At 44.7% G+C, this 25932-nt stretch overlaps 1 protein-coding gene across 5 annotated transcripts in view; it reads left to right on the top strand.

Moving 5' to 3' along the window:
- MYO5A (myosin VA) overlaps positions 1 to 23681 on the top strand; it is a 712580-nt gene extending 688899 nt beyond the window's left edge. For all 5 annotated transcript variants that reach the window (XM_086958311.1, XM_086958310.1, XM_086958309.1 and 2 more), the window contains 2 exons: positions 21317 to 21397; positions 22691 to 23681. In XM_086958311.1, the coding sequence (XP_086814437.1) occupies positions 21317 to 21397; positions 22691 to 22843 (234 nt within the window). In that variant the 3' untranslated portion in view covers positions 22844 to 23681. The remainder of the gene's footprint in view (positions 1 to 21316; positions 21398 to 22690) is intronic.
- Positions 23682 to 25932: the final 2251 nt, after the last annotated feature.

Raw genomic sequence — 25932 nt, 5'->3', positions numbered from 1 at the left:
CTGTGTAAAGATTTCCAGATTATTCCTCACACATTTGGGGCTGCAAATAAAAACTAGTTTCCGCTTTTGGGCCAGTAGACCCCTTGGCCATTAGATGCCAGAATGCTTGGTTATGCCTCTAATTAGAGGCTTCCACAAGCACTCTCCATTTATCATCCTCCCAATCTCTTCTAGCGTTCTTTTGTGCTAGTAGGTAACTTTTCCTGCATGCTCTGATGTCCTCAGGGGATTTGGCTTTTACCGCTACCATTAGATTTGCCCTAGTTTGTTTGCATGATTGATTGTACCATGCGTTGATACGCTTGCAAATGGGAACATTGCTATTTACTTTACAAAAAAATGGTCTCAGAGCATCATTTAGTTGACTAAAAATAGTCAGGGTGTCAACAGTATCCTTGCTTGTTTGGGCCAATTCCGTCAAGGCTAGTTCTACCCTTTTATAGATCTTTGGGAGGGCCATTTGGTCTGACAGAATCATTGGCTACTTTACCCTCCTCTCGTTATTACTGGTGATTACTGGTACACTCTTTAATGTTGTGGGACCGTACCAGTCTATCATATTAGTCATTGATAATGCTAGGGCATTATGGTCGCTATCCCTCCTATCCAGGACCACCATGTCTTTTATGTTTGCCCAAATTTCAATATCGACTAGGATATAGTTGATTCTAGATTTACTTGCCCCTCTCTTAAAGGTAAGCCCAGCTGTCCTATAAGAGTCAGTTCTACCGTTAAAGGCTCGTAGCCCGTGATCAACAGTCATAGAGTTAACTTGTTGTGCAACCCTTGTACATTTTTTTTATAGATGGAATTTCTAACTTCGGTATTCCCCTTGCTTCATCCCCCTCTCCAATGAGTTCCTGAATGTAATCTACAGGCTCAAATGTGACATTTAAGTTGCCAGCATTTATCAACTGTTGTCTCCCCCTTTCTAAATCAAGATATCTCCCAAGAATGGTGAGTGTCTCAGATGGCTTAAGTGGACTACAAAACCGGTTATATACATTGAGGATCCTCAGCGGGGAACTCCCTTCAGCCAAACATAATTCCAGCCCTAGTATATCTTCAGATCAAGTATGAGCTTTTTAATTTTTCCTACTAACACATTTTTTACCCATATCAGGAGGTCCCCTACCGGACGTCCCATTGATCCCTTCTTTGCCTCAATACTGAAAGTGTTGAAGTCTACTTTATACACTTTCTACGTAGCCCAAGTCTCCTGCAAGAAGCATATGTGATATTTATCAATAAAACTACACCAGTCCGGATCAGTGAGTTTTGAATTAATAATTGCCACATTCCAAGACAAAATTTCTAGATCCCTATCTTTTAGTGTATACAATTGTGCGCCACTAGTGCTCTGTTGTATTCCCACATTATTTGCGTCTATACTTAACTGGGTATTTAGGGAGATACCATTTTTATTCTCTCTTGGCATTTCTACTAATTGTCCCCCATCTGTTTTTATCAGCCCCTCAATTACACCTTGTAACGTGCTCAGGGCTCTATTTAGTCAATCTGTCATCTAGGTTCGAAAGTGGCTGGTATCTATTTCTTAATTCAATAGACGGATGACCCTTATGGGTGGTTTCATTAAAATACCCATACCTACCCATCTCTGAGGCTCCCGCATTAGGTGCCAGGTTTCTATAAAAGTGGACCAGCGGCAGTAGTTTGAGGCCATATCTTGTCCTTTGATTTACCAGTCGCAGACCCCGGTCAACCAGCCAATTTGCTAATGATTGGGACCTGCAGTTTATCACAATACAGTCCCCCTTGGACATCTTATCCATTGGACCAATCCAACTCACCCTTCTTACGAGCAAAATGTCTCGGAAATAGATATTTGAGAAATCCACATTTTGAGACAACCAATGGCATACCTTATTTTTGAGCCCCGAATGTGATTCCTTGTACTTTTCTGCAAGTGGTGGTTCTATAGCTAAGACCTCTATCAAATTGTTCACAGAGGAAATTAACTATGTCAACGATAGGTGCCTCAAGGGAATCCAAGTTCCTTTCCACGCACCAACGAACCCAGGTTCTCCAAATGTTGTTGTATCTGTAGTGGGTGTCAGGAGACCATGAATCTGAGAGGAGAGCTGAAGCTGTACACGAAAGTCCTGAGATCTCGTTTGATCTCCTGACACTCTCCAAGCAAGAAGGTTCAAATTCCCTGTCTGGATTAGAGGATGAATTTCGCCATCTACGTCTGTTAGGAGATGATCCAGGGAAGGGCTTAGGAAGGGAGTGTCGCAAGCCAGTTCCAGAGCGGTTGGGAACCAGGCCTGAGATGGCCAGAAGGGAGTCACTAGAACAAGGGAGCATTGTTAGTTTCTCACTTTCTGTAAAACTCTCTGGATCATGCAAAAGGAGTGAAAGGCATAAGCCGCTAGATCCTTCCAGGATTGGAGAAAGGCGTTCACGGCTAGAGCTCCCGGATCGGGTATCCAACTGAAGTATTTTTCCAGTTCAAATGTTAATCTGCTTGCGAAAAGATCTATTCCAAGGGTCCCCAAATCTTGTTCAGACAGTTGAAAATGGAAATGACGAGTTTCCAGTCGCTGTGGTTTTTGAGGAATCTCGAGTTCCAGTGTGCAGAGATGTTGGTCTTCCCTGGAAGAGCAATTTTGTGTTCTAGACAGAACATCCAAAGTTTCTTGGCCAGATTCGAAAGGTCCGCAGACTTGGTGCCACCTAGACGATTTATATAGGCTACTGCAGACAAGTTGTCCATCTTCAAGACGACCGATCTTCCTTGAAGGGAGTGTTTGAAACTCATCAACGCATAGAGACCAGCTGTGCGTTCCAAGTAATTTATGTGTTGAGAGTATTCCTCCAGAAACCAGGTTCCACCGGTATTCTGGTCGAGAAGGCAGGCTCCCCAGCCATGAAGGCTGGCATCTGATTCCAAAACAAATTTGGGTTTCGCACAGAAAATTGCTTTTCCGTTCCAGGCTTTCAGGTTTTCTAGCCACCAGTTCAGTTCCATCTTGGCATCCAGGTCTAGAGAGATGTGATCCACGTACCAAAGACCGGATCTTAGAGCCCTCGCTTTCACTCTTTGGAGGGCTCGATCATTTAGAGGTCCAGGGAATATTGCTTGGATAGAGGAGGAAAGAAGACCGAGAAGTCTTGCGAGTTCCCTGAGGGGAAAGCCTTCTAGTTTCAGGACAAGACAAATTTCTTTTTTGATTTTGCAAATTTTTTGGGATGGGAGAAGGAGGAGACATCTGGATGTATCCACAGTGAAGCCCAAAAATTCCATCGATCTTGAAGGAATCAAGACTGATTTCTCTTTGTTGATGATGAAGCCTAATTTTTCTAGGAGGTCCATAACCGTTTTTAGATCTTGAGAAATTAGAGAAAGTTCTTGAGACATAATTAGAATGTTCAAACGGATTCCTCTTTCTCTTAGAAAGGAGGCGATCGGTCTCATAACCTTGGTAAAACACCAAGGGGCTGAAGAAAGACCGAATGGAAGGGCTTTGAATTGGTACAATCGATCTTTCCAAAGAAATTGGAGAAAGGGTTGATGTATTTCGGCCATAGGAATGGTGAAGTAGGCATCTTTCAGGTCTAGTTTTACTAGCCAATCTCCTTTCAAAAGAAGATCCCCCTTTGAAGTGTCTGAACACCAAAAATTTGTTGAGATGTTTTAAGTTTATAACGGGTCTCCACCCTTTGTCTTTTTTCTCTACGAGGAAAAGGGTGCTTATGAACCTGAGTTCCTCTAGGAAGACTTCTAAGATCGCACCTTTCCTGAGCATGGAAGAGATCTCTTTCTCAATATTTTCCTGTTGTTCTGAGGAGATCTGGAAATTTTTGGGAAGAAAGGACTGAGTGGGAATTTCTGTGAAGTCTATTTTGAAACCTCTGACGGTGTTCAAGACCCAAGGATCCTGAGTGATCTTTCTCCAGTTCTGAAGAAAGAACCTGAGTCTCTCTCCCACCTCTGAGGGGAAAGAAAGAGGGGAAGGAGGGGTAAGAGTACTCACTTGTTGTGACGTCGGTGGAGGATTGACTGCGTGATCTAAATCCTCTTGAACGCATGCCTCTTCCTCTCTGGGGAAAGAACTGTGAGTTGTTGAGTTGCTGAAAGCCTCTTCCGAAACCTCTTGATCTTGAGGAGGGCTTTGGTTAAACCGGCCGGAAGAGAGGCCCCTTCTTCCGGCCCGAGCAAAAAGGTTGTTATTAAAAACCTTACGGATGTTCTGTTGGGCTTTATCCAAAGCTGTAAAGGTAGAGACGTACTTGCCGAGAGTTTTTATGAGATCTTCACCAAACAGTAGACCTTTAGGATTTTGAGAGGTCTCCTTGTCAGCCATGGCAGAAATTTTAGGATTTATCTTGGTTAGCACAACTCTACGTCTCTCAGCATTCAAGCTGGCATTGCCGTTCCCAAGGAGAATTAAAGCCCTCTGGCTCCAGCCTCTGATTAGGTCAGTATTATGGGGAGTACCATTGAGTTGGCTCTCCTCCAATGCGTCGATAATTCTAGCCAAAGGACCTAGGACATCCAGGACGCCGTCCTGACATCCCTTGAGGGATCTCTCCATGCCTTTGCGAGGATCCCGTCCAAGTTTTAAAAGGAATTTTATCAATTCAGGGTCCAAATCAGGAGTTTGGCAAACTTTTTCATCAATGGAAGGTCTTGAGCACTCAGCCCGCAGAATATTGCGAGTGTTGCGCCCAAGAGGAAATCTCAACCATTTGTTAATGAATTTCGCCACGTGTTCGTGAGGCCACCATTTAGAACTCCTAGGGTGTTTAAGTTTGAGGGGAGAAAACATTACCTCCCCGAGAGGGTCAAGAATGGTATCTTTTAGAGTAGAAGAAGGTTCTGGAGGGTTAAAAAGCTCTTCATCGTAGTTATCATTTAAATCAAGCACATATTCGTCGGGTGTGTCAGAGGAATTATCATCTCTGAGATCATTCTCAAGCATAAGGTCATGAGCACTTCGATTTTGTGTGCCGCTATGGACACCAGGGTATCTTGTGTTGCGAGGGACACCGTAATAAGTCGTGCCGCGATGGACACCATGATGATTCGTGCCGCGAAGGACATCAAGATGTTTTGAGGTGCAAGGACCTCCAGATATTGTGAGGTGCGAGGACCTCCCACAGTGCTCTTAGGGGTCAAGTGTTCAATATTTTTTACTTTTTTTTATCTTTTACCCTCAGATGGTCAATATAAAGACCTTCATTAAACTCATCCTCATCAGAAGAGATAGACCTTTTAGAAGACATCACCTTCTTCAAAGTATTACGCAGGCAGGATTGCACTTCATCGTTTAATACTTTTTTTAAATGTTCACTTTCAATATTGGGAGTAGGGGCAGAAGCACCCTCATAATCAGACTCAGACATGAGTATTTAAAAATGGGAGTCAAATCAATTAATGCCTTTTTTTTATATATTGTACAGAAGGAAGAGGCGTAGCTTAAATCAATTAAGGTTTTTTTTTAATATATATTGTCCAGAGGACTAAATAATCCAAAATAAATTCTAAATTAAAGCTTTAAAATGAAGACTTGCGTTTCAAACGAGGCACAGCTGATCGCAAAGGTCAAGTAACAAACTCAAAATCGCTCGCGATCAGCTCCGTCTCTAGTGTCCATGGAAACTGGCATCACGCGCCAGTAATAGTAATAATGCTCATCTCTAGGGGGAGAGGAAAGGTGCTAGGCAACGCATTTACACAACGCTGTTGCCCACGAGGCCCTTTCCTCTAATAACATTCATCCTGTACTCGTGCTTGGAGCGCGATCGTTAGACGGCAAGGAAAGTCAAAATTAAGGCAATTTAACACGCAAGGACATCAAATGAGTGGGGAGACGTCGGGGGCATAACCTGAAAGAAGGAACCTTGAAGGTAAAAAGTAATAACTTGTTAACGATAATGAAAAGTGAAAAACGATTTAAAAAAACGGCAAATACTTACGTGTTGCTGTGGAAAGAAAACCGTTAGGAAAAAGGTTAAATACATATATCAAACAGTGTAAACATTAATCAACCTAGGTCTAAAGGTAGAACAAAGGGAAGGAGGGAAAGGGGATTTCCATAGATTGGAAATCCGTATGGAGGTAGATGGGAAAGAGGAGGGAGGGAACAATAGCCCAAATCACCAAATAATATCAGTAAAGAAAGCCACATAATACCTGTAAAGAAAGATAAGGTAACAAAGGAAGGCAACTTATCTGCTGAGAGCCGCATTTAAAAGAAGTTTAAAACTGCTACATACGGGGAACATTCCGGTGGGAGATGCAGTGTGATTTTATCCTCTCTTTCAACCATACCAGTTCTTGCATGAGGTGTTGGGGATTTCCCTGGAGTTGTAGTGATAAACCCACTCTCTCTTGTAATGACCGAATTTAAATGTTTTCTCCTTTCCCTTGTTGAACTGTCTATTCTAGTTTCAATTTCTAGGATTTCCCTCACTGCTGGTTCAATTTCTACTCTAACGGGGGTATCAGTAAGCCGTTCCGGTGATCGCCTATTTTTATCCCTTACTCCTGTCCCCCCTTCCGGTTCACCAAGCTGTATGGATGAGCCTACCTCCTCACCAAATCTCCTCCCAGCCCCAGCTTGCCACTCCCCCTCCACTTTTTTTCCTGTCTTATTTCCCTCAACACAGTTTAACAACAATTCTATATTTGTCTCTAGTTTTTCCAGTCTCAAAATGAATGGACGTAGGCTTCTCGTCAACGATTACTCAATACAGAGTGTTATTGTCTCTGCAAGATTGGAGAGGGGAAGCTCTGTGTTATTTGTTACATCAGAGACGGTAATTGAAGCCTGGATCGCTTCATCAATGACTGATACTGGGCCTAGTGTCCTTTTCTTAGATCTAGTGTGTATAGAGCGAGGTGGATCCATATGTTTACTCTTCTTCTTTTTTATAGTCTGCATTTTACTTTTTGATTGAGCAGGTGACACGACAACCAACTGCTCCGGGATCTCATGTCCATATATTGACTCTGGGTCCATAAGGGATATGTTGCAGGATTCGCTGTTAATAGCAGTCTCAATTATATCAACATAACCTGTTTCCCCTTGTGTGTTGTCTCTCACAAATCCCCCTGAAACTGATAACCTTTTTTCTGCTGTTTCAATTTCCTTTTCTATCGCCTTTGATGCCCTAAGTAAATAACCATCGAGTGTTGAACTCACCAGAGTCTTTGGTGTTTTGGGCTTGCCTCCCCCTGATTTCCATGATGTCGCCATTGGCCAGCTGACTATGGGGCTTTAGCGGTTTCGAAAACCAAGGGGTATGGCCCTGTAATAATAATAATAATAATAATAAAAACATTTATAAAGCGCATGGCTGCACAAACTGTGTATCCCCGCGCTGACTGCCTACAAAACTCACAGAGGAAAAAGGACGGAAGAGGAACAGAAAAGTATTATTGGGGGAAGAGGTGAGTATTTAGTTTGGCTCTGAGAAGAGTTTCTGAAGGTTCCATTCGCAAATAAACTGGGAGGGCATTCCAGTGTTTTACTCCAAGGTAGCGAAAGGAACGACCACCCATTTTCGCTCTGTGGATACGGGGAAGTTTGAATTGTGTCATTCCCGAAGATCTAAGGTCTCTGATCGGACGATGGATAGTAAGAAGGTTTCTTAGATATGTAGTCCCTTTGTTGTGGGCAATCTTATGGGCATAGCAAAGGCTTTTAAATCTAATTCTTTCCCTCACAGGGAGCCAGTGAAGTTTGGACAAGGCCGCTTTGGAAGACCCAGTACCATGCGGGCGGCTGCATTTTGAATGCATTGAAGCTGGTGTAGCTGCTTTTGGTTCAGACCTAATAGGAGAACGTTTCCGTAGTCCAAGTGGGGTGTTATGAGCGCATGTACAATTGTTTTTCTGGCTTCAGTAGGGATGAGATCAATGATTTTTCGCAGGATTTTTAGCGTGCCAATGCACTTACCTATTATTTTGCTGACTTGGGATTTTCCCGAGAAATCCGAGTCAATCATAATCCCTAGATTTTTGACCTTCTCTACAGGGCGGGGGAAGTCGCCCAGAGCTGTAGGCCACCATGCCTGGGACCATATTGAAGTTTTGTTCCCTACCACCAACACCTCCGTTTTGTCTCCATTTAAACGGAGGCAGTTGTTGTCCATCCAGGTGGCGACAGCAGCCATGCAGCCAGAGAAATTGGTGGCAAATTTCTCGCTATCTGGAGTGAGCTTAAACATAAGCTGGGTGTCGTCAGCGTAGCTAACAATGCCCACCCCAAAGTTCTCTACGACGCGAGCCAGGGACTCCATATAGATGTTGAATAAGGTGGGGCTCAAACTAGAGCCCTGTGGAACCCCATAGCTCACGTCACGAGAAGATGATTTAAAGGGTGGGCAATGTATCTGAAATGATCTTTTGGTGAGGAAAGACTTGAACCAAGCCAGTGCATGGTCCTTCACTCCTATATCCGAAAGTCGGGACAGCAGCGTGGCATGTAGCACAGTATCAAAAGCTGCGCTTAAGTCTAACATGACCAACGCTGCTGTCTCACCCTCGTCCACCATCTTGCGAATGCATTCCGTGGAATATAGAACAGCTGATTCCGTGGAATAGCCAGGTCTAAAACCTGATTGTGTAGGGTGGAGTACATTTTCCGTTTCTAAAAAAGCCATAAGTTGTTTATTGACTATTTTTTCTATTATCTTGGCACATTGTGGCCTGTCCTGTCTCTTCCTGGCCCTGACGGTCATAGGCGGGCCTGCCCTTGGCTCGGGCTTCTCCCGCGAACGTCCCACGCTGCGGGAACCCTCTCTGTTTTTAAAGCGCCTCCAGGCACTGTAGCAGTGATGCATTGGATGGGTGTCAAACAGGGAGGCAGGGCAGGCTGGGCGCTGGATTCCTCCCCTGGACTAGCGCGGTGAAGCAAGAAGCAGGAAAAAGCGGGACCCCATATCATTTATTTTTAGACCACAATTAAAGATATGTGATAAGCAGAACGAGATATCTTTCTTTAATGTTAAAACAGCAAAGAATGTGGCCCAAGTGTAATCATCAACTTGCTCAAAATGTCCATGATTGATGAATGTATTTCATACATTTATGACCTAACCATGTTAGTGTCTAAATAAATAATCTTTTAGATTTTTTTTTTAATCTTTCATAATTTATCAAATATTTTAGGGTAAGTCCTGCTGACATGCAGCTAAAAGCCTATAACACACCAGAGAGATAGGCAGTCTATCACTCTGGTGTGTTCTAGACTTTTAGCTGCATGTCAGCAAGACTCTCTTCACTTCACTTCAGAAAGCTTTATTTCAACATTTGATGTCATAAAAGCACATTCAACAAAGCTTTTGTAATTTAGCAAATTGATAAATCTTACAACGCAAACTGTAGCAATATATACAAGTGAGCCAACCATTAGACATTTCATCCAGAGAAGGGATCACGTCATTAATACCTCCTTGAATCACATAACATACTCTGAATACAGTGGTAGTCTTAATATGTGATATATTAAGTAGCAGCACACAAAATGTAGGAATCACAAAACAAACCCTACAATGCAGAATGAATAATTAATAAATAGCCAATAAAAGTATTGAGCTATAAAATCAGACATCCAATAAAACTCATTCATAGATGAATGTGATAAAATGTTAAAATATTACTGGCACAGTATAAACAGCAACTAGTTAACATGTTCACATAATGAGATTCAATTGATGATACCCTTTAAGATCAAATTAATGCAGCAATAGGAGCGAAATCTGGTAGCAAATGTGCATAGTTATTCGATGTTAATACACTTTTTATTCTAATACACCAAACCCACTTAAAAAATTTGGCTAGGGGAACAGCATAGTGAAACGAGGGATCAGTCCTCAGGATTCTTAAAGCTTCACTGCTTTGCCTAGTGCCCAAGTTCTTACACAAAGAGAACATGGGGTAGGTTTCTATTTGTTCAGCACAATGAGGGCACTTGTTATCTCCCGAAGCTGACCACTTAGAAGTAAAGGATTTTAAGTGCAAAGAGCCAACTCTAAATTGAAAATAGAGTTTCAGGTCCAGGGGTTTGGAGATGGTATCCCAGTATGGCTCAAGGTGGGGGCGAGGTTTTGCGAACAGGAACCTCCGAGTCAGGGTTGTGCTGTCACTCAGCCTGCTGGTATTTTGTCCCACCATGTCCAAACATTTGCTTTTTAGCACAGCTTTAGACACAGACTTTTGATTGCTAGGACTCTCCCGTAAGTTAATCAAACCCATTGAGGCCAGTGCCCCCTTGATATCGTTCAGCCACCTTATCTATCTTATGGTTGCGATCAGCAGCTATGACATCCCTAAGTCCATTAGCAACGGTAGTTGACTCAGGTGTGACCAAGATTCAACTGCAATATAAGAGGGGACGAAGCCTTGCTATATCTACTAGGGGTTACCTTCCCATATCACTAAGCTGTGGAAGTGAAGGAGTACTTTTGGGGAGGCTAGAAATCACCCGAAAAAATTTATTTTCAGTGCTAGTCAGCTATGTTAGATATCCGTACCCCCATAATTCTGAGCTATACAGAACTGAGATAGCTACCTTGGCATTGTATGTCTGTATTACTGGGCAAACTGGTTTGGTCAGGGACAACCTAAATATGGCCGGGATGCCCGTCACCCCCTCCCAACACAATCCCCAAGGATGGGAAGTCGGACACAGTTCTGAACTTTTGAAAGGCGGGAGGGAGTCACCCTCCCGGCCGTATTTATTAAAATATGAAACAAAATTTAAAACATTAAATAAAAGTTTCATAATCATGTACAATTTTCATTTATTACATTTCGATGAAGACATGTTCTTTGGCTAACCTTAACAAATCTCTAATACAAAGGTTTCCTAGCCGAGTCTAACATCCTGCAAATGCATACATTCTAAATAAAAATTGTACATCCTAGCATTAAGGGCCAACGGCAAGGTCTTAACTGGTGTCAGATCCCTACTACCAAAAACTCTCGCCCTCACGGTGTGAGTGGCGGCCGCGCAGAGGACTGTACCCTCGTTGCCAACTCTAATTTCCCTTGTCTTGTTGGGGGCCCACCTTTCCGCTCGACGCCATCTTAAAGGTCGTCCGAGCTCCCGTGTGAGGTACCTGTAGGAAGGACAGCGTGGACCCCCCCCCCCCCCCCCCCCCCATCCCCACACTCTCTATCATATCCGCCGTCGCGGATAACCGGGCCCCGGGAAATTCGTAGGGGGGGCATATAGCCGCCTCCTCCCCTGGAAGGGGCCTATGGTCGTCTCCCCTTAGGCGACCCATCCTTAGTGGGTGCCGCCTCCCAGTGGGAGGGGCCAATGGCCGCCTCCCCCGGGCGCTCCCATCCATAGTGGGTGGCGCCCCCCTCTAGGGAGCTTGAAATTACTGCTCACCGATCATGACCTTACCGCCCGACCAAAAATAAATACGACAGTTGTTTACCTACTAAGGAAGGAAGACATTCTGCATACTCAATTGCATCAAGACTGTTCACTCCTAAAAGAAAAACAGTATTCTACAGACAGAAGTCATATCCTCAACTAAAACATTCCTTTACTTGTCTACAAAGGAAAAAAGGGGGTTAACTCAGCAAATCTTTATTACAAAACAAACATTGCCATAAGGGGCTGGTGGGTGGGTCAAAATTGCTGCTTGTTCCGTCGAGGGCTCACGAGCGACGAGTGGGTGCAGCCTTCAGAGCACAGGAACAAGAGGACGCTTCTTCGGAATTCCTGCTAAATTTATTCTTCTGCGGGAGGGCGTGTACCCTCCTCCGGGACGCCTACTGGGCGTGGTCATCGGTGTAGGTGTCTAGGACAACCCCTCTTGGGCGGGAAAAGGCGCGCCCCGGCTACGCCGCTTCGGGCATACCAGCCGAGCCACGCCCCCGCCCAAAATGGCTTCCCGGGAGGATCGGGGCACCCAACCATACGTTCGGGGGGACCGAGTGGTCGCCCCTTTCCATATGGCCGGGATGCCCGTCACCCCCTCCCAGCACAATCCCCAAGGATGGGAAGTCGGACACAGTTCTGAACTTTTGGAAGGCGGGAGGGAGTCACCCTCCCGGCCGTATTTATTAAAATATGAAACAAAATTTAAAACATTAAATAAAAGTTTCATAATCATGTACAATTTTCATTTATTACATTTCGATGAAGACATGTTCTTTGGCTAACCTTAACAAATCTCTAATACAAAGGTTTCCTAGCCGAGTCGAACATCCTGCAAATGCATACATTCTAAATTAAAATTGTACATCCTAGCATTAAGGGCCAACGGCAAGGTCTTAACCGGTGTCAGATCCCTACTACCAAAAACTCTCGCCCTCACGGTGTGAGTGGCGGCCGCGCAGAGGACTGTACCCTCGTTGCCAACTCTAATTTCCCTTGTCTTGTTGGGGGCCCCCCTTTCCGCTCGACGCCATCTTAAAGGTCGTCCGAGCTCCCGTGTGAGGTACCTGTAGGAAGGACAGTGTGGACTCCCCCCCCCCCCCCCCCCCCCCCATCTCCACACTCTCTATCATATCCGCCATCGCGGATAACCGGGCCCCGGGAAATTCGTAGGGGGGGCATATAGCCGCCTCCTCCCCTGGAAGGGGCCTATGGCCGTCTCCCCTTAGGCGACCCATCCTTAGTGGGTGCCGCCTCCCAGTGGGAGGGGCCAATGGCCGCCTTCCCCCGGGCGCTCCCATCCATAGTGGGTGGCGCCCCCCTCTAGGGACCTTGAAATTACTGCTCACCGATCATGACCTTACCGCCACAGGCCGGATAGTTGACCGGCTATCCGGCCCCCCCAAACTCCTCCTCAAACCCCTTAGCCATGCTATGAAGTCTCCTATGAGTAAAACATTCCCCTCCCGGGACAGGTGAACCCCATCATTCAGATACATGTGATCACCCCGAATACATCCATGAGGAATGCTATGCAACTGCGCAGAGCGAAACAATCTACCAATTTTGTTATTAACCTTCTTCACCGAATGGTTCAGTGCTGACACTGAAAGGCCCCCCCGCCATACCTTCCTGGGAATCATGTGGGACCAGGCAATCGTGCACCCCGGGATTCTTTTTGCCAACCAGCTAACGGAAGACAAAACTTGCTCGAGCAATACTCGTCTACCCAGTGTCACCAAGTCATTGCCCCCCAGGTGTACTATGACTACAGATGGCGGTGACCTCTGCCGCCCTAAGAGACCCTCAACAAAAGATTCGAATTGGTCAATACAGAGCCCGCCCCTTCCGTGGAAGGCCACTCTGTACCCGTATTCCCCAGCTGCGCGAGTCGCGTCACCTGCTTTGAATACGTCCCCGGCCCGCCTCACGTATGAGTGGCCCACGACCCAAACCACTCTCTCCTCAGACGGTGATCCATGACCGCTGGTCCCCTGGTACTGGGTCGACTGCAAATTCCGCCCCGCATGACATGCTCGCGAAACTGTAAATCAAACAGAAGACAAGAAGCGTGAGTGCCTGTCACTTGACTTCACAACATGTGCAATCGCACATACCTCTTGAAGCAATTCGAGGACCATCGTCCTAACTGTTTCACTTCCTCTGCACTCTGACCCCTGGCTGTAGCCTCAGTAGCAGCCCCTATCCTAAAGGAGTGGGTTCCAAAATCGCACGGGTTCATGCCCGCCGCAGCGATTGTCAGTGCTAGCACCCTCTGGAACTGAAACCTCGTCAGTGGGGTGCCATCGATGTGCCTCAGCAAACTCCCCCCCCCCATGTATCCGCCCTCAGTGCCAAGTATTGCTCTATACACATTATCGGGCACGTGGGGGACCCTCGCATGCGCTGGACAACAACACTGTTTCCCATAGCTCCCTGGTCAGTCTTGGACCTAGCTATCATGACTACCATCGAATCACCCCTAATTAGGATGTGATCCCTGCACAAGCCTCCCTTCACATCTTTCTTATTCCTTGCGACCAGTTCGCTCACCCGCATAGCCCCATGGAACGCTAATGCGAAAGCTGCCCGGAACAGACATGCCTCGAATTGGGAGGAGCATGTCGTGACTAGTTTCTCCATGAGTAGGGACAACCTTTCTAAGCCAATCGGGCGCCTCTCGTCTTGCTTGCGACCCTCGAGGCGCTGCCAGCCGCGAAGGGCTTTTTTCACCAAAAAGGAACCAGTTGGGTCTTTGATGCCACGCACTTGCGCCATGAATGAGATGGCCGCCCTGTGTCTATTGGCCGTTGCCGCTGATCGGCCTTCTCTGTGCAGTGCTACCAGGAACCCTAAGAAGGAATCCTCCTGACCCCAGTTCTGAATCCCTGTCGGACCCAAAAATGCACAATAGGAACGAAACGCTCCTTCGTATGCCTTCCTCGTCCTGGGGGCTAAGCTTGCTGCCACGAGGTCTTGTAATCCGGGGCACCGATTAGCCAGAGTGCTTCGGGGAATGGTGCCGCCGCTAGGTCCGCTGTAGGTAGATAACCCCTGAACGCCTGCATATGTGAACGAGAGAGTGCATCAGCCGCATGATTCAGTACACCCGGCACGTGTTTCGCCCTGAACTGTACATTCAGTCTCATGCAAAGCAGCACAGCTTTCTTCAACAATCTCAAGATCCACTTGCAGCGTGCTGCCTGATTGTTAATGCATTCGACAACAGTCATGTTATCAGACCAAAATACCACAGAGCGGTCTCGGAACTCGTCCGGCCATGCCATCAGAGCAACCAAAATAGGGAATAGCTCAAGGAACCCTATGTTACCTGTGAGACCGCAGGAATGCCACCACGCCGGCCATGCTTGCGCCGACCATCGGTTACCAAAGATGGTGCCAAAATCCCACGCTCCCCGCTGAGTCAGTCCACAAACCCAGCTCGTCCGAAGACGATGGCGGCTTGTTCCACATTACTCGACCGTTGAAGTCCGCCAGAAATGCCAACCAAATGCGCAAATCCTGGCGAACCTCTGCAGACAGTCTCGTGCGGTGGTGTCCTTCCTTGAGACCAACCATAGCTTGTGCAATAGAGCGTGAAAAGGGGCGGGCCATTGGTATCACTCTTAGGGCAAAGTTAAGCTGACCCACTGTTTGCTGCAACTGGTGCAGGGTCACTTTCTTCTTACTAAGGCAAAGTTCCAGGGAAGCCCTAAATTTAGCTACCTTTCCCACTGGCAAACGGAAACATCCCTCCACAGAATCGAGCTCAATTCCCAGAAACTCCAGTGAAGTAGATGGTCCAACCGTCTTACCTGGTGCCAATGGCACTCCAAACTCCCTCATGAGGATGCAAAAGTCCTGTAGCGCCAGCGCACATTTCGTGTCTCCGGCTGCCCCCAAGAACAGAAAGTCATCTAGATAATGCATAACATGCCTATGCCCTGTGGCCTCGATGAATGCCCACTCTAAAAAACAGCTGAATTTTTCAAAATAGGCACAAGAAATGGAGCAACCCATCGGCATGCATTTGTCCATGTAATAACTCCCTTGGAACGCAAAACCTAGCAAGCGCTGATCCTGTGGGTGTACCGGGAGCAACCGGAACGCTGATTCGATATCTGATTTCGCCATCAGCGCCCCGGGGCCCAGGCGATTTAACATGGTGACGGCATCATCGAATGATGCGTACCGCACCGAACAAACTTCTGGGTCAATAGCATCATTTACCTAGAAACCCCTTGGAGCAGACAGATTATGGATCAGCCTAAACTCACCCGGGTCCTTCTTGGGGACCACCCCTAATGGGGAACAGATGAAACCCGCCACTGGCGGGCGCTGAAAAGGCCCAGCCACTCGGCCTAGGCTCACTTCTTTAGCAATTTTTCTCTCCACCACACCTGGATTATGCTGTGCCGAAAGCTGGTTTTTACAAAGAGGTTCCCCACGAAAATCCCCCGCCGGGATGTGGAAGCCATATAAGAATCCCTTCCTCAACACCCCAGCAGAGACATAATCAGGGTATTTGTTTAACCAAGGAGTCATAGCCATAAGATCAACGGGAGTAGGCAATTGTACACAATGATCCACCTCAGTCTTGCTTGGACCCCCCGTTACCTCCCGACCCGCTGTTTTTCGATCTGCATGAACTCTCCGGGTGTGAGGAATTCCCACAACCCGCACACACATGCTTGAACCTACATGTACCTTGCGGTCTGTTACAGTTGCCTCTATTGAAGCCCCAACAGACCCCCCGCTTTCCACCATTCCCGCCGGTTTTCGGCTGGCATCACCACTGGTGCCCGCTCGAAAGGGCACCGCGGGCTTTTGGCGGGAAACTCCCGACCCATTCCCACCCGGCGAGGATGTCCCTGCCGTCCCAGGCAGGAGCTGCTTATGCCAAGAAATTTAGTCGAGGTAATCCCATGTCAGAGAGGAATCATACTCTTTCGCTTTACGAAATTTCATGTCGTAACCTTTCCATTCGTCCCCCTCATACATTTCATAAAAATCTATTAGACGTGCCTGATAACAAGACAGTTCGGTCAATACCTCGGGCTTACGTTCACCAATAATCGCAGTAAACATTGCAAAGGCCTTCGCCCAATTCGTTATCGTCTCCTCTACCCTGAACTCCGCCATCTTGGCGCGCCACACGCTCGGGTGCCACAAATCTTTCTGTGTTTTAGCATATTCCATCTCGCGATGGTCAGTCAACAACGAAAACATATTGACATACTTGTCTGCCCATATCAATTCTTTCGTGGCCAACGGGATATGTTGAACCACCCTCTCCCGCCTTGAGGGTAATGAGCCCTCCCCCGCCACTGGCAAAGCGAGCTTACCCGGTACGGTCGTTGTTCCCGCCGTTTTCTCGAGACCAGCCGCCGGTCCTTCCGGTGTCACCTGTGGGGAAACAAGAGGGAGATTCGCCTTCGCGGCATCTCGCGACTGCCGCAACTGCTGGATTAGTAATTTGGCCTCTTCGGCCGTGTCTCCGGGCGCCGTAGCACCCCCTGCCTTCTTATTTAGCCATGCGGCCAACTGGGTGGCCAATTCAGGAGGCATATCATCACCGTTAGCGGGCGTAATCACAACCGGAATCGGTTGACCCGCGTCCGGGGTTGGTACTGGGGCATCAGCTGGTATGGCAGGGATGACAGGGGCACCTCAGGGACCGGAACCTCCCCTGCAACCGCCCTCCTCTTGACCCGTTTCCCTCTACCCTCGGGGACGACTCCCGGCAATGCCGGGCCTATTACCTTCTTCGGGTTACCAGGCTTATTCATTGCGGCCAGTTGCTTCTTGACGCCCGCCAAATCACGACCAAGCGCTGGGACTTGTCCGATGTTCCGTTCCATTCTCGCAATTCTGTTCACCAACATGCGTAGCACTTTGTCTGTCTCGGAACCCTTTCCTGCCTTCTTGCCAGACATGGTTTCGATTATCCGCCCGAGTCGATCAACACGGTCCTGGATCCTCGCTTTAAAGTCACTGAAAGAGAAACACAAGAATTACAAGTTCTCAAAATTGCTGCTTGTTCCGTCGAGGGCTCACGAGCGACGAGTGGGTGCAGACTTCAGAGCACAGGAACAAGAGGACGCTTCTTCGGATTCCTGCTCAATTTATTCTTCTGCGGTAGGGCCTGTACCCTCCTCCGGGACGCCTACTGGGCGTTGTCATCGGTGTAGGTGTCTAGGACAACCCCTCTTGGGCGGGAAAAGGCGCGCCCCGGCTACGCCGCTTCGGGCATACCAGCCGAGCCACGCCCCCCGCCCAAAATGGCTTCCCGGGAGGATCAGGGCACCCAACCATACGTTCGGGGGGACCGAGTGGTCGCCCCTTTCCATTCTTTACTTAAGGCACCGGCTAGCTGTCTATGTTTTTTCAATTAAGGTCCTGCATTTTATCCTTTTCTCCATGGTGACACCTAAATTCATAAAAATGCACAGTGCCACACCCTCCATGATAACTTTCCCCCTGAATGATCGATGTTGTTTAAAAATCATGAGTTTTGTTTTATCTGCGTTGATCTTAAGCCCTCTAGTGTGCAGAATTCTTCAAACGGGGCCAGTGCACGCTGAAGTCCGCTGGGTGTCATGGAAATGATAAGGGGGTCGTCCGCAAACATTGGGGGTTAGTGGGTTTTGAGGCTAGAAATTTTGCAGCTTCATTAATAAAAAGAGAGAACAATGTGTGTGCTAGTACCCACCCTTGACACACTCCCTTATCATCCCGGAATGGGTCCGTAATTTCCCCCTGTGTACCCTAACATATATGTGCAAAGTTGCTCTCGTGAAGATGCACTAAGAAAGTAAAAAAAAAAATAGCCGGAATACCTAGATCCTGTAACACCTCCCACAGTTTGCCACAAGATACTAGATCAAAAGCTGATTTTAAATTAACAAAAAACGCGTATATGCGGCCTTCCCCAAGCACCACTGTCAGCCAGTAAATAAAAAGAAATACAAAAACTTGGTCTGCAGTACTAATGTGGGACTGAAAGCCAGCCTGCTGAAGAGTTAAGATGGTATTGTCATCCTGGACCTTACCTAGAGCAAGGTGTGCCCCCACCTTCTTAATGGAGTTGATGAGGGTAATGGCCGGTAATTCACAGGCTGCGATCTGTCCCCCATCTTGTATACCCAAATGATCTCTGCCCCCTTCCACGAATCATTAATGGGGGCTCCTTGGGGCAAACCATTTACAAGCAGAGTAATGTACCTGCTCCACCTTTCCCTATCATGTAAAAAACATCTGCAGGAATACTGTCAATACCGGAGCCCTACCCCCATGATTGCATTAAGGGCTACCATGACTTCTGAGGATTCAAATACCAGATTTGTCGTCTGACTGGGTATGCTCAATGGAGGTTCAGAAATCCCTGCTTCAACATCCGAGTACTGTTGAGAGAAATGTTTTACCCAGTGATCAGGGGCTACATGATATTCCGGTTGTGGAGGTTGTGCCCCGGTGCCCCACTTTACAATGGCCCAGAAGTGTTGGCGATTACTTCTTGTGCATGCTAATTTCAATTCTTGCCACCTTTACTCATCCCATTCTCTTTTAGCTTTGTTCTGCGCAGGTCTGTACGCATGCCTAGCTTCCCTAATAGCTCTAAGTTACGTGTTCTAATAGCTACCCCTAGAGATTTACGGGTTCTACTGCATTCTATATTATACCAGGTTTGGCTCTTTTGTTTGATAGAACCTTTGTTGCTGTAGGGTTTCTGGAAATAGGTCCGTACTTTATCAAAAAGTGAGGCATGGATGGTAGTAGTTAGGCCTATTGGTTGATCAATATAACAAAGGCCCTCTAGCGCAATGTTCGCCTCATTAACATCTCTGCTGATAGAGGACAGTGCCTCCAGGTCACCAATTATTTTGGACCATTTGAGTCTCCTCATGTCATTACTGGCCATTATGTCTCTTGTGGTGACCAAACTAACTGGACGGACAGCAACATCCGATGACTAAAGGGTGAGAGTTGCAGAGAGTGGATTATGATCGCTCTCACCCAGTTCTATAACGGCCATATCAATTAGGTTGTGCCACAGGGATAAATCAATGAGGGCATAATCAATAGGGCTGGTATGGAACCCGTTATTAAATGTGTTAGTCCCTTTTCTGTCAGTATTGGTTCTACCGTTGTCTTCCCAGAGGCCTCTCTCCAACCAAAGCATCTTCAGTTGTATTCCTGCCTCAGTCCAACGTTTGGATCAATCTCCAATTTTGGAATGCCCCAGGCTGCGTCCTCGTCCACTGCAAGGTCGCTATCATCCCTGTCCATTGGCTCGAAGGTAGTGTTAAAATCACCTGCTATAATAACCAAGGATTCACCTGATCTGACACCTGTGGGCTCCTTTAAGGCCTCTACAGTTGTAGATCTCCTCCCTCCTCTATCCCCTCTTGCATATACATTATAAATGTCAATTTGCTAGATGGGCTACACCTCAGTCGGATGGCAAGTATGTCAGGGTTACCTTATGGGAGCTCCCGGTCAACAGGACTCACCCTAAGATATTTGATAAATTGTGAAAGATAAAAAAAAATTCTAAAAGAATATTTATTAAGAGAAAGTAGTCTGCTAAAGTATAATCTTTTTCTGGGCCTTGTGTAATATGTTTTTGAAGTTAGTGTTTCCAAAGTGACATGAATAAACATGATGCATAATATGACCTGCAAAGGTAAGGAACACAAGACTTGTACGATTTCCATTGTTAAATCATCTTGACTTTCTTATTCACAGAACCTGTATATAGACTTCTCTTGTTTACAATACATCAACGTTTAACTGGCATCTCTTTAATACCTGCTTTTCATAAAAAATTAGCACAATTTTACACAGTACCTTGACATTTTTGGATAAAGCTTGCTTTCATAGTCTCCATTGATTTGGAACAGTTTCCACATACGTAGACGCACACCTTTAAATACCTTGCAAACCTACTGATGTAAAATTAGATATTTATGATATCGACAACCTCCCTCTTGACAGCTAGACAAATTGAAAAAACCTGCTGCTGAATTTGGCACAATATGAGAACAAACAAGCAACCATAAGGTCTGCGGGCAAATGTGCGTTATCAGTAGTGTGATCAATGTACATCAGTTAACAGTTTAGGGGTTGAATACTATGGTGCTCGGAAAGGCTCCGAATGGGATTCGGCGAATCCGATTAGAATCTTATGTTTCCGATCCTAATTGAATACATGTCTGAACGACAGATTACGATGCAAGGAAACTGGTCGGGATGTTCAAATCGGTTTTGATAGGCATTCAGACAGACCGAGTCGTTAGGAGCCGAATCATACAGCTCTAGGGACACTGTTTTCGACCAAGTGATTAGGCTGTCCAAACCTGACAACTGTTCTGATCGGTTTGTCTGACATGAAATGGCTGTCGGAATCTGACTTTGGGGGCCTGTAGCAGGCCCCCCTCCACCCATAGGACTACGGTTGGCACCCGCGGGGGTACCCATAGGACACTTCTTTGCAACCATTCACTGTGTGGCAGGCACCATGGGGACCTCACCATCCTTTTTTTCAATGGGAGCCTGTATTCTCGTTCAGAACACAGGCTCCCATGGAATTAAATTCGAGTCCGACTGAAAGATGTTCGAAAGCATTGTAATCAGTCAGTCGGACTTGCAGAACCCGATTCGGTTGAAAACGATTCCAAGACCGATTCGGTCAGAAGAGTTTCCGAATTGCATCGTAATCGGCCTGTAGTATTTTAGTTGAAGTTATGCAGTAATTGGTCACTGGTTTAGCCTGTTCACTTAGGTAGTAGAAGACCCATTACTACAGAGTTGTGTGTAAATAATAGGTAAAACAAGGAGCAATGTTTTTAGGTGTGTGTTTTGTTAAGGTTTTTGATTTTTGTGCTATTGATACTAAACGCATGTCGGAACTTTTAGCTGTAACTCAAACATGCTTTTCTTCACAGATTGTAAAGGTTTTGAATTTATATACTCCAGTAAATGAATTTGAAGAAAGAGTTTTGGTATCATTTATACGTACCATACAGGTAAGATACTATTAGTTTTACTTGCATTGTTTTCTGTAGTCGGGTATGCCTTATTTTGTTGTAGCATAAAATATATTTAATTCATTAAAGGTTCTGGCATGATGAAAGGTGTATTAACATGTTAAAAATATCTGTAACTATAGAATGTATATGGTATTTAAAGCTGTTAGTTCAAAAATGGTTCATAATAAGTTCGGGAATAATGGGTTGTAAACTATTTTCTTTACTGCAATGTAGTTACACAGTTGCACTTTCAAATGTACATTTTATATACATATGTCAAGTATATCTTCTCAAATATACTTGCCTTTTGTTAGTTAAGAAAAGATTATGCATTCCTTAAGATCTATGATAATTCCAACCTGAAGTAATTTCCTTTACTGCGTTTGTTTGTGTAAAAAATATCGTCAGTCCAATTGTGTAATTATATAATATAGAGGTGCTTCCAGTTAATGCGCAATCCTTGTACTTGTCCCTAAAACTGCACCACCGACTCTCGACGCCACCGGAACACCTATACTGGAAAGAATTTTTACATGAACGAACCCAGTAAATGAAATTACCTCGGGTTGGAATTAAAATGGAATTTAAAGACCAGGAATTAGCCCTGGAGCAGCTGCGGGTTCATCCCAGGTAAAGCGATGAAACACGTATTGGCTAGGAACGTAAGGAACTAATTGGGATGTATACAGACACCACCCACAGAAAAAGAAAGAATAAAGCAATTGTGGATTGAAAATAAATTCGATTGTGATTTACACTTTTGGCGATAATGTTTGTATTGTATACTTGTGCAGAGGACTAGTCTTTACTGTATTTGTGGCCTTTCGACCGCACGTTAGGGAATATGGTGGTTGTCCCTACCTCTTTGCACCAAGCCGAATTGCATATTTATTGTAAATTTATATGCGAAACGCCTTAGTCCACAGTCCTATCACTCACCACCAAACTTGCAGTACTGAACTACAAGATTAAGGTATTATTTTCACAAAAAGTCTTTCACATTTACTCCTGAAGATTGTTCACCAAGTGAACAAATCTCAGAAGTAAGAATAAAGGAAGTTAAAACTTCATCTGATTTCCAAGAGGAATTTTGTGAATTCACAGAAAGCCAACTATCTCTAGAAACTGTAGGAGAAAACCTAACCAGGCATGGATTTCCAACTTCAAAAGATTTCTTAGTGTCTCTGAACTTTTGTTTTTCTATCTATACTGTCTCACCTTGTTTGCATGATTAATTTAGATTTCTCAGTTGCATATTGAAATAATTACCTGTAATTTCTTGTTTTTCAGTTGCGCTTACGAGATAGAAGGGACTCCCCTCAGCTGCTAATGGATGCTAAGCACATCTTCCCTGTAACTTTCCCATTCAACCCATCATCTCTCGCTTTAGAAACCATACAGATTCCAAGTAGCCTCGGTTTAGGATTCCTCACTCGAGTCTGAACAGATTTGCACTTTCAAGATGTATTTTGCCTGCAATATGTATGTTATGCCCAGTGCGCACCTGAAAACACATTTTTTGGAGAGGATATCACACTGCTGGAGATTTATTAATGCGAGACATGTTTGATCGCTTTCAGAAGATGTGAAGCATTTGTTTGTATAGATATTTACTTTCATACTGACATTTATTTAACATGTTAATTTGAATAATTCGGGTCTTTAAGCAGGAAGTGTCTTAAGTCACCCCAAGGTACGTTTCGAAGTTAGCGACAGGATTTAGTTGTGTATATTACATAGCATACCAGTGTGCAGTTCAGGGCCAGTTTGATCACAATCACTACCGAATTAAGAAATGACACATCTGCATACATGAGAAATTATGTAGTTTAGTGCATACATACAGAAGTGTGTCCTCCTCAATGTTTAAACGTTTCAGAACCTGGAAAAAAAGAATATAAAACACTTCTCAATTGCCCCCTTGTTTTATCGATGGGATGTAAATAAATAAGTATTATAACGATCTGCTCGTTTTGCATAATATAGCTTTTAACTTGTTTGTTCTGTAGTTCGCTAAACGCATTGAATTGCTCCTGCTTATTGTGCTATCTTAAATGTAACAACAATATGCATACTAGGCAGGGCAGAGTACAATGCTCACGTCTATCACCTTCATGTTGTGTACAGTCCAATGCAACCTATTTCAGCTTCATTTTGTGAATGTCAAAACCATTTCAGAGGGAAAAGGCCAAAAAGCAGAAAAAGATCACAAGAAGTCGCACAATAAATCCGTTTTTTTCATGTGGGCTTTCTGTATATTAAAGGAGCATACCCAATGAAAGCGTACTTAGATGGGATTTGTTACATTTAGTTGTTTTCATTTTTCCCCTTGCTCTTAAAGTGATGCTTCCACATGTTTTAGCAACCCAGGCTGTATTTATTTTTGTTGTACTTTTTGAGTATTTTCTGCCAAGTGTCTTTAAGTCGACATTCCTATTATGTTCACTTTTTGATTTCTGGAAAAAACACCCAGAATGTTTAGTAGAGTTGTGAATACGTTCTGTGTAAAATACAGATTTTATAATCTATGAAAAAAAACAATTCTACAAATACTTGTACTGTTGAGGAGGGTAGAATTCCAACCTCCCCTGCTATATAGAAATTGTCACATAATTAGACTACAGTACCTATTTAAAGTTCAAATGTGACCACCATAGCATTGTCTGAAGGTTTTTTAACTGTGCCTTGATAGAAAATCAGGTGTGGTTTAGGTAGTTAAGCGGAACCTTAGGTATGTTTTGAACTTCGGGGAGGGACTTGAGGTATGTTTTGATATAGTGGTAAAATACACCAGCTGAAATTTTGTAGATTGAATAGTAACATGTGGAAAACATACATGAAATTGTATAAAGTATGCTTAACACAACATATATTTTGAAATTGAAAAAAATGCGTCTGGTTTCCAAAAGCTTAAAAAATTCACATATCTTGTTAGTTACTTGAGATAGCCGGGTTTCTGTGAGTAGGGGTATTTTATTACATATATCACTGGGTCAGATGTAGACAAATTCAAACACTGAACAAAAATGACTTCTGTTTACTGGTGACTATTAGGTGCATAAACAACTTTAACTGGATGTATTGCAAGAAAGCTGGCAAATATCAATTTGTCAAAATAAAGACTAGCGTATTTAAAATTGTGCGCAGTCAAATCAAAAACTGTGCTCTGTTAAAGTTCAACAAATATATCTGGTCAGAGTAACGAATACTGCATTCTTTCGGTAGTAAAATATACATAATCTTTCTGCAGCCGACTGCTTGGAAACGCTCCTCTCTAATGTGGGTAAATATTAAATGCTAATATTGTGGCAATAGTACAGTGGCATGCCTGTCCTGGCATGCGACTGTGGCTTGTAACACTCTACTTTTTAAGGACGAAAGTTTAGATGCAGCATCTAGCAGAGTGAGAGCACAGCTTGACCGGGAGAAGGAAGGAACTAGCCATTACAAAACGTATATACTAGTCTCTGGTATTTACACAGGATTTTTAGATAGAGGGAAATTTGTGGACCCGTTTTCTCTCACCCTTGAGTCTATAGTTTTTCTTGATTCCAAAGTCTTCTTTTTATAACAGTGTTTTTTATTTTTCTCAATGCATCAAGAGACACAAAACACAATTGTGCAGTAACTCATTACATAAAACAACATAGGCCAGTCAATACCAGAAGGAGTCTGTCAGTTCAGATCTTAGTGTGGCCACCATCAAACCCAGATCTTATTGTTTTTGTGCGGGCACCCACTGGCAGTATACACCGATTCTTCCAATTTTGTATACCAGTCCATCTCTGCGCCAAGACTTGAGCGATGGGGGTTCATACTTGCCCCAATTACAGGCTATATCTTGTTCATCAATTAAGGTACCTAGAACCACCAACGACCTGTGACCCCGAAGACCCTACTCATTCAAGTAACCCTAGGAGTGCTACCCACAGTGAATTTTAAAGACTTCTTAAGATGCAAATGTTCATGTTAAGCACTGAGTAAAGGATATTTGGTATTTTACATGTTTAGAAGAGTGCATGTCGCATCCCATAACCATTTTTCCCAAAGTTTATGGAAATTTAGCTATCGCTCCTCCAATGAACCGATTAAATATTAAAAACTCTGTACCTAGCTGAGCCACTTTGAATAATTTAGCAATTAGTCACATAAAATTCTTGTTAGGGACGTATTATGTTATTTTTGGAACAACAGAAGATGTTACATAATTTAAAATAGTAATATCTCTTCTACTGTTGTTGCATTCTTTCAAATGTGGTAAATTATAGGAATTTGGCCATGAACATCTCTGTGTGTGCTTCTTTTAATAAGATCCATAGACGTGTGGGGAGACTGCCATGTGACTGCATTACCGATGTCTTCCACAGACACTCTGTTAAATAAGGCCCAAAAAGTTGACATATTCTTTGTAGACCTCCCCTGAACTCAGATATTCTGGTCTTAGCTTTGTACCTCATTAGCTAGAAGAATCGACTGTTTAAACCATCTATTCAATGTAGAATTGGACAGCTTCAGTCCACTGCCACTGGACC

Source organism: Lissotriton vulgaris, chromosome 2_1 (assembly GCF_964263255.1).
Source record: "Lissotriton vulgaris chromosome 2_1, aLisVul1.2, whole genome shotgun sequence".
NCBI lineage: Eukaryota > Metazoa > Chordata > Amphibia > Caudata > Salamandridae > Lissotriton > Lissotriton vulgaris.
This window is presented reverse-complemented; position numbering and strand designations above follow the sequence as displayed.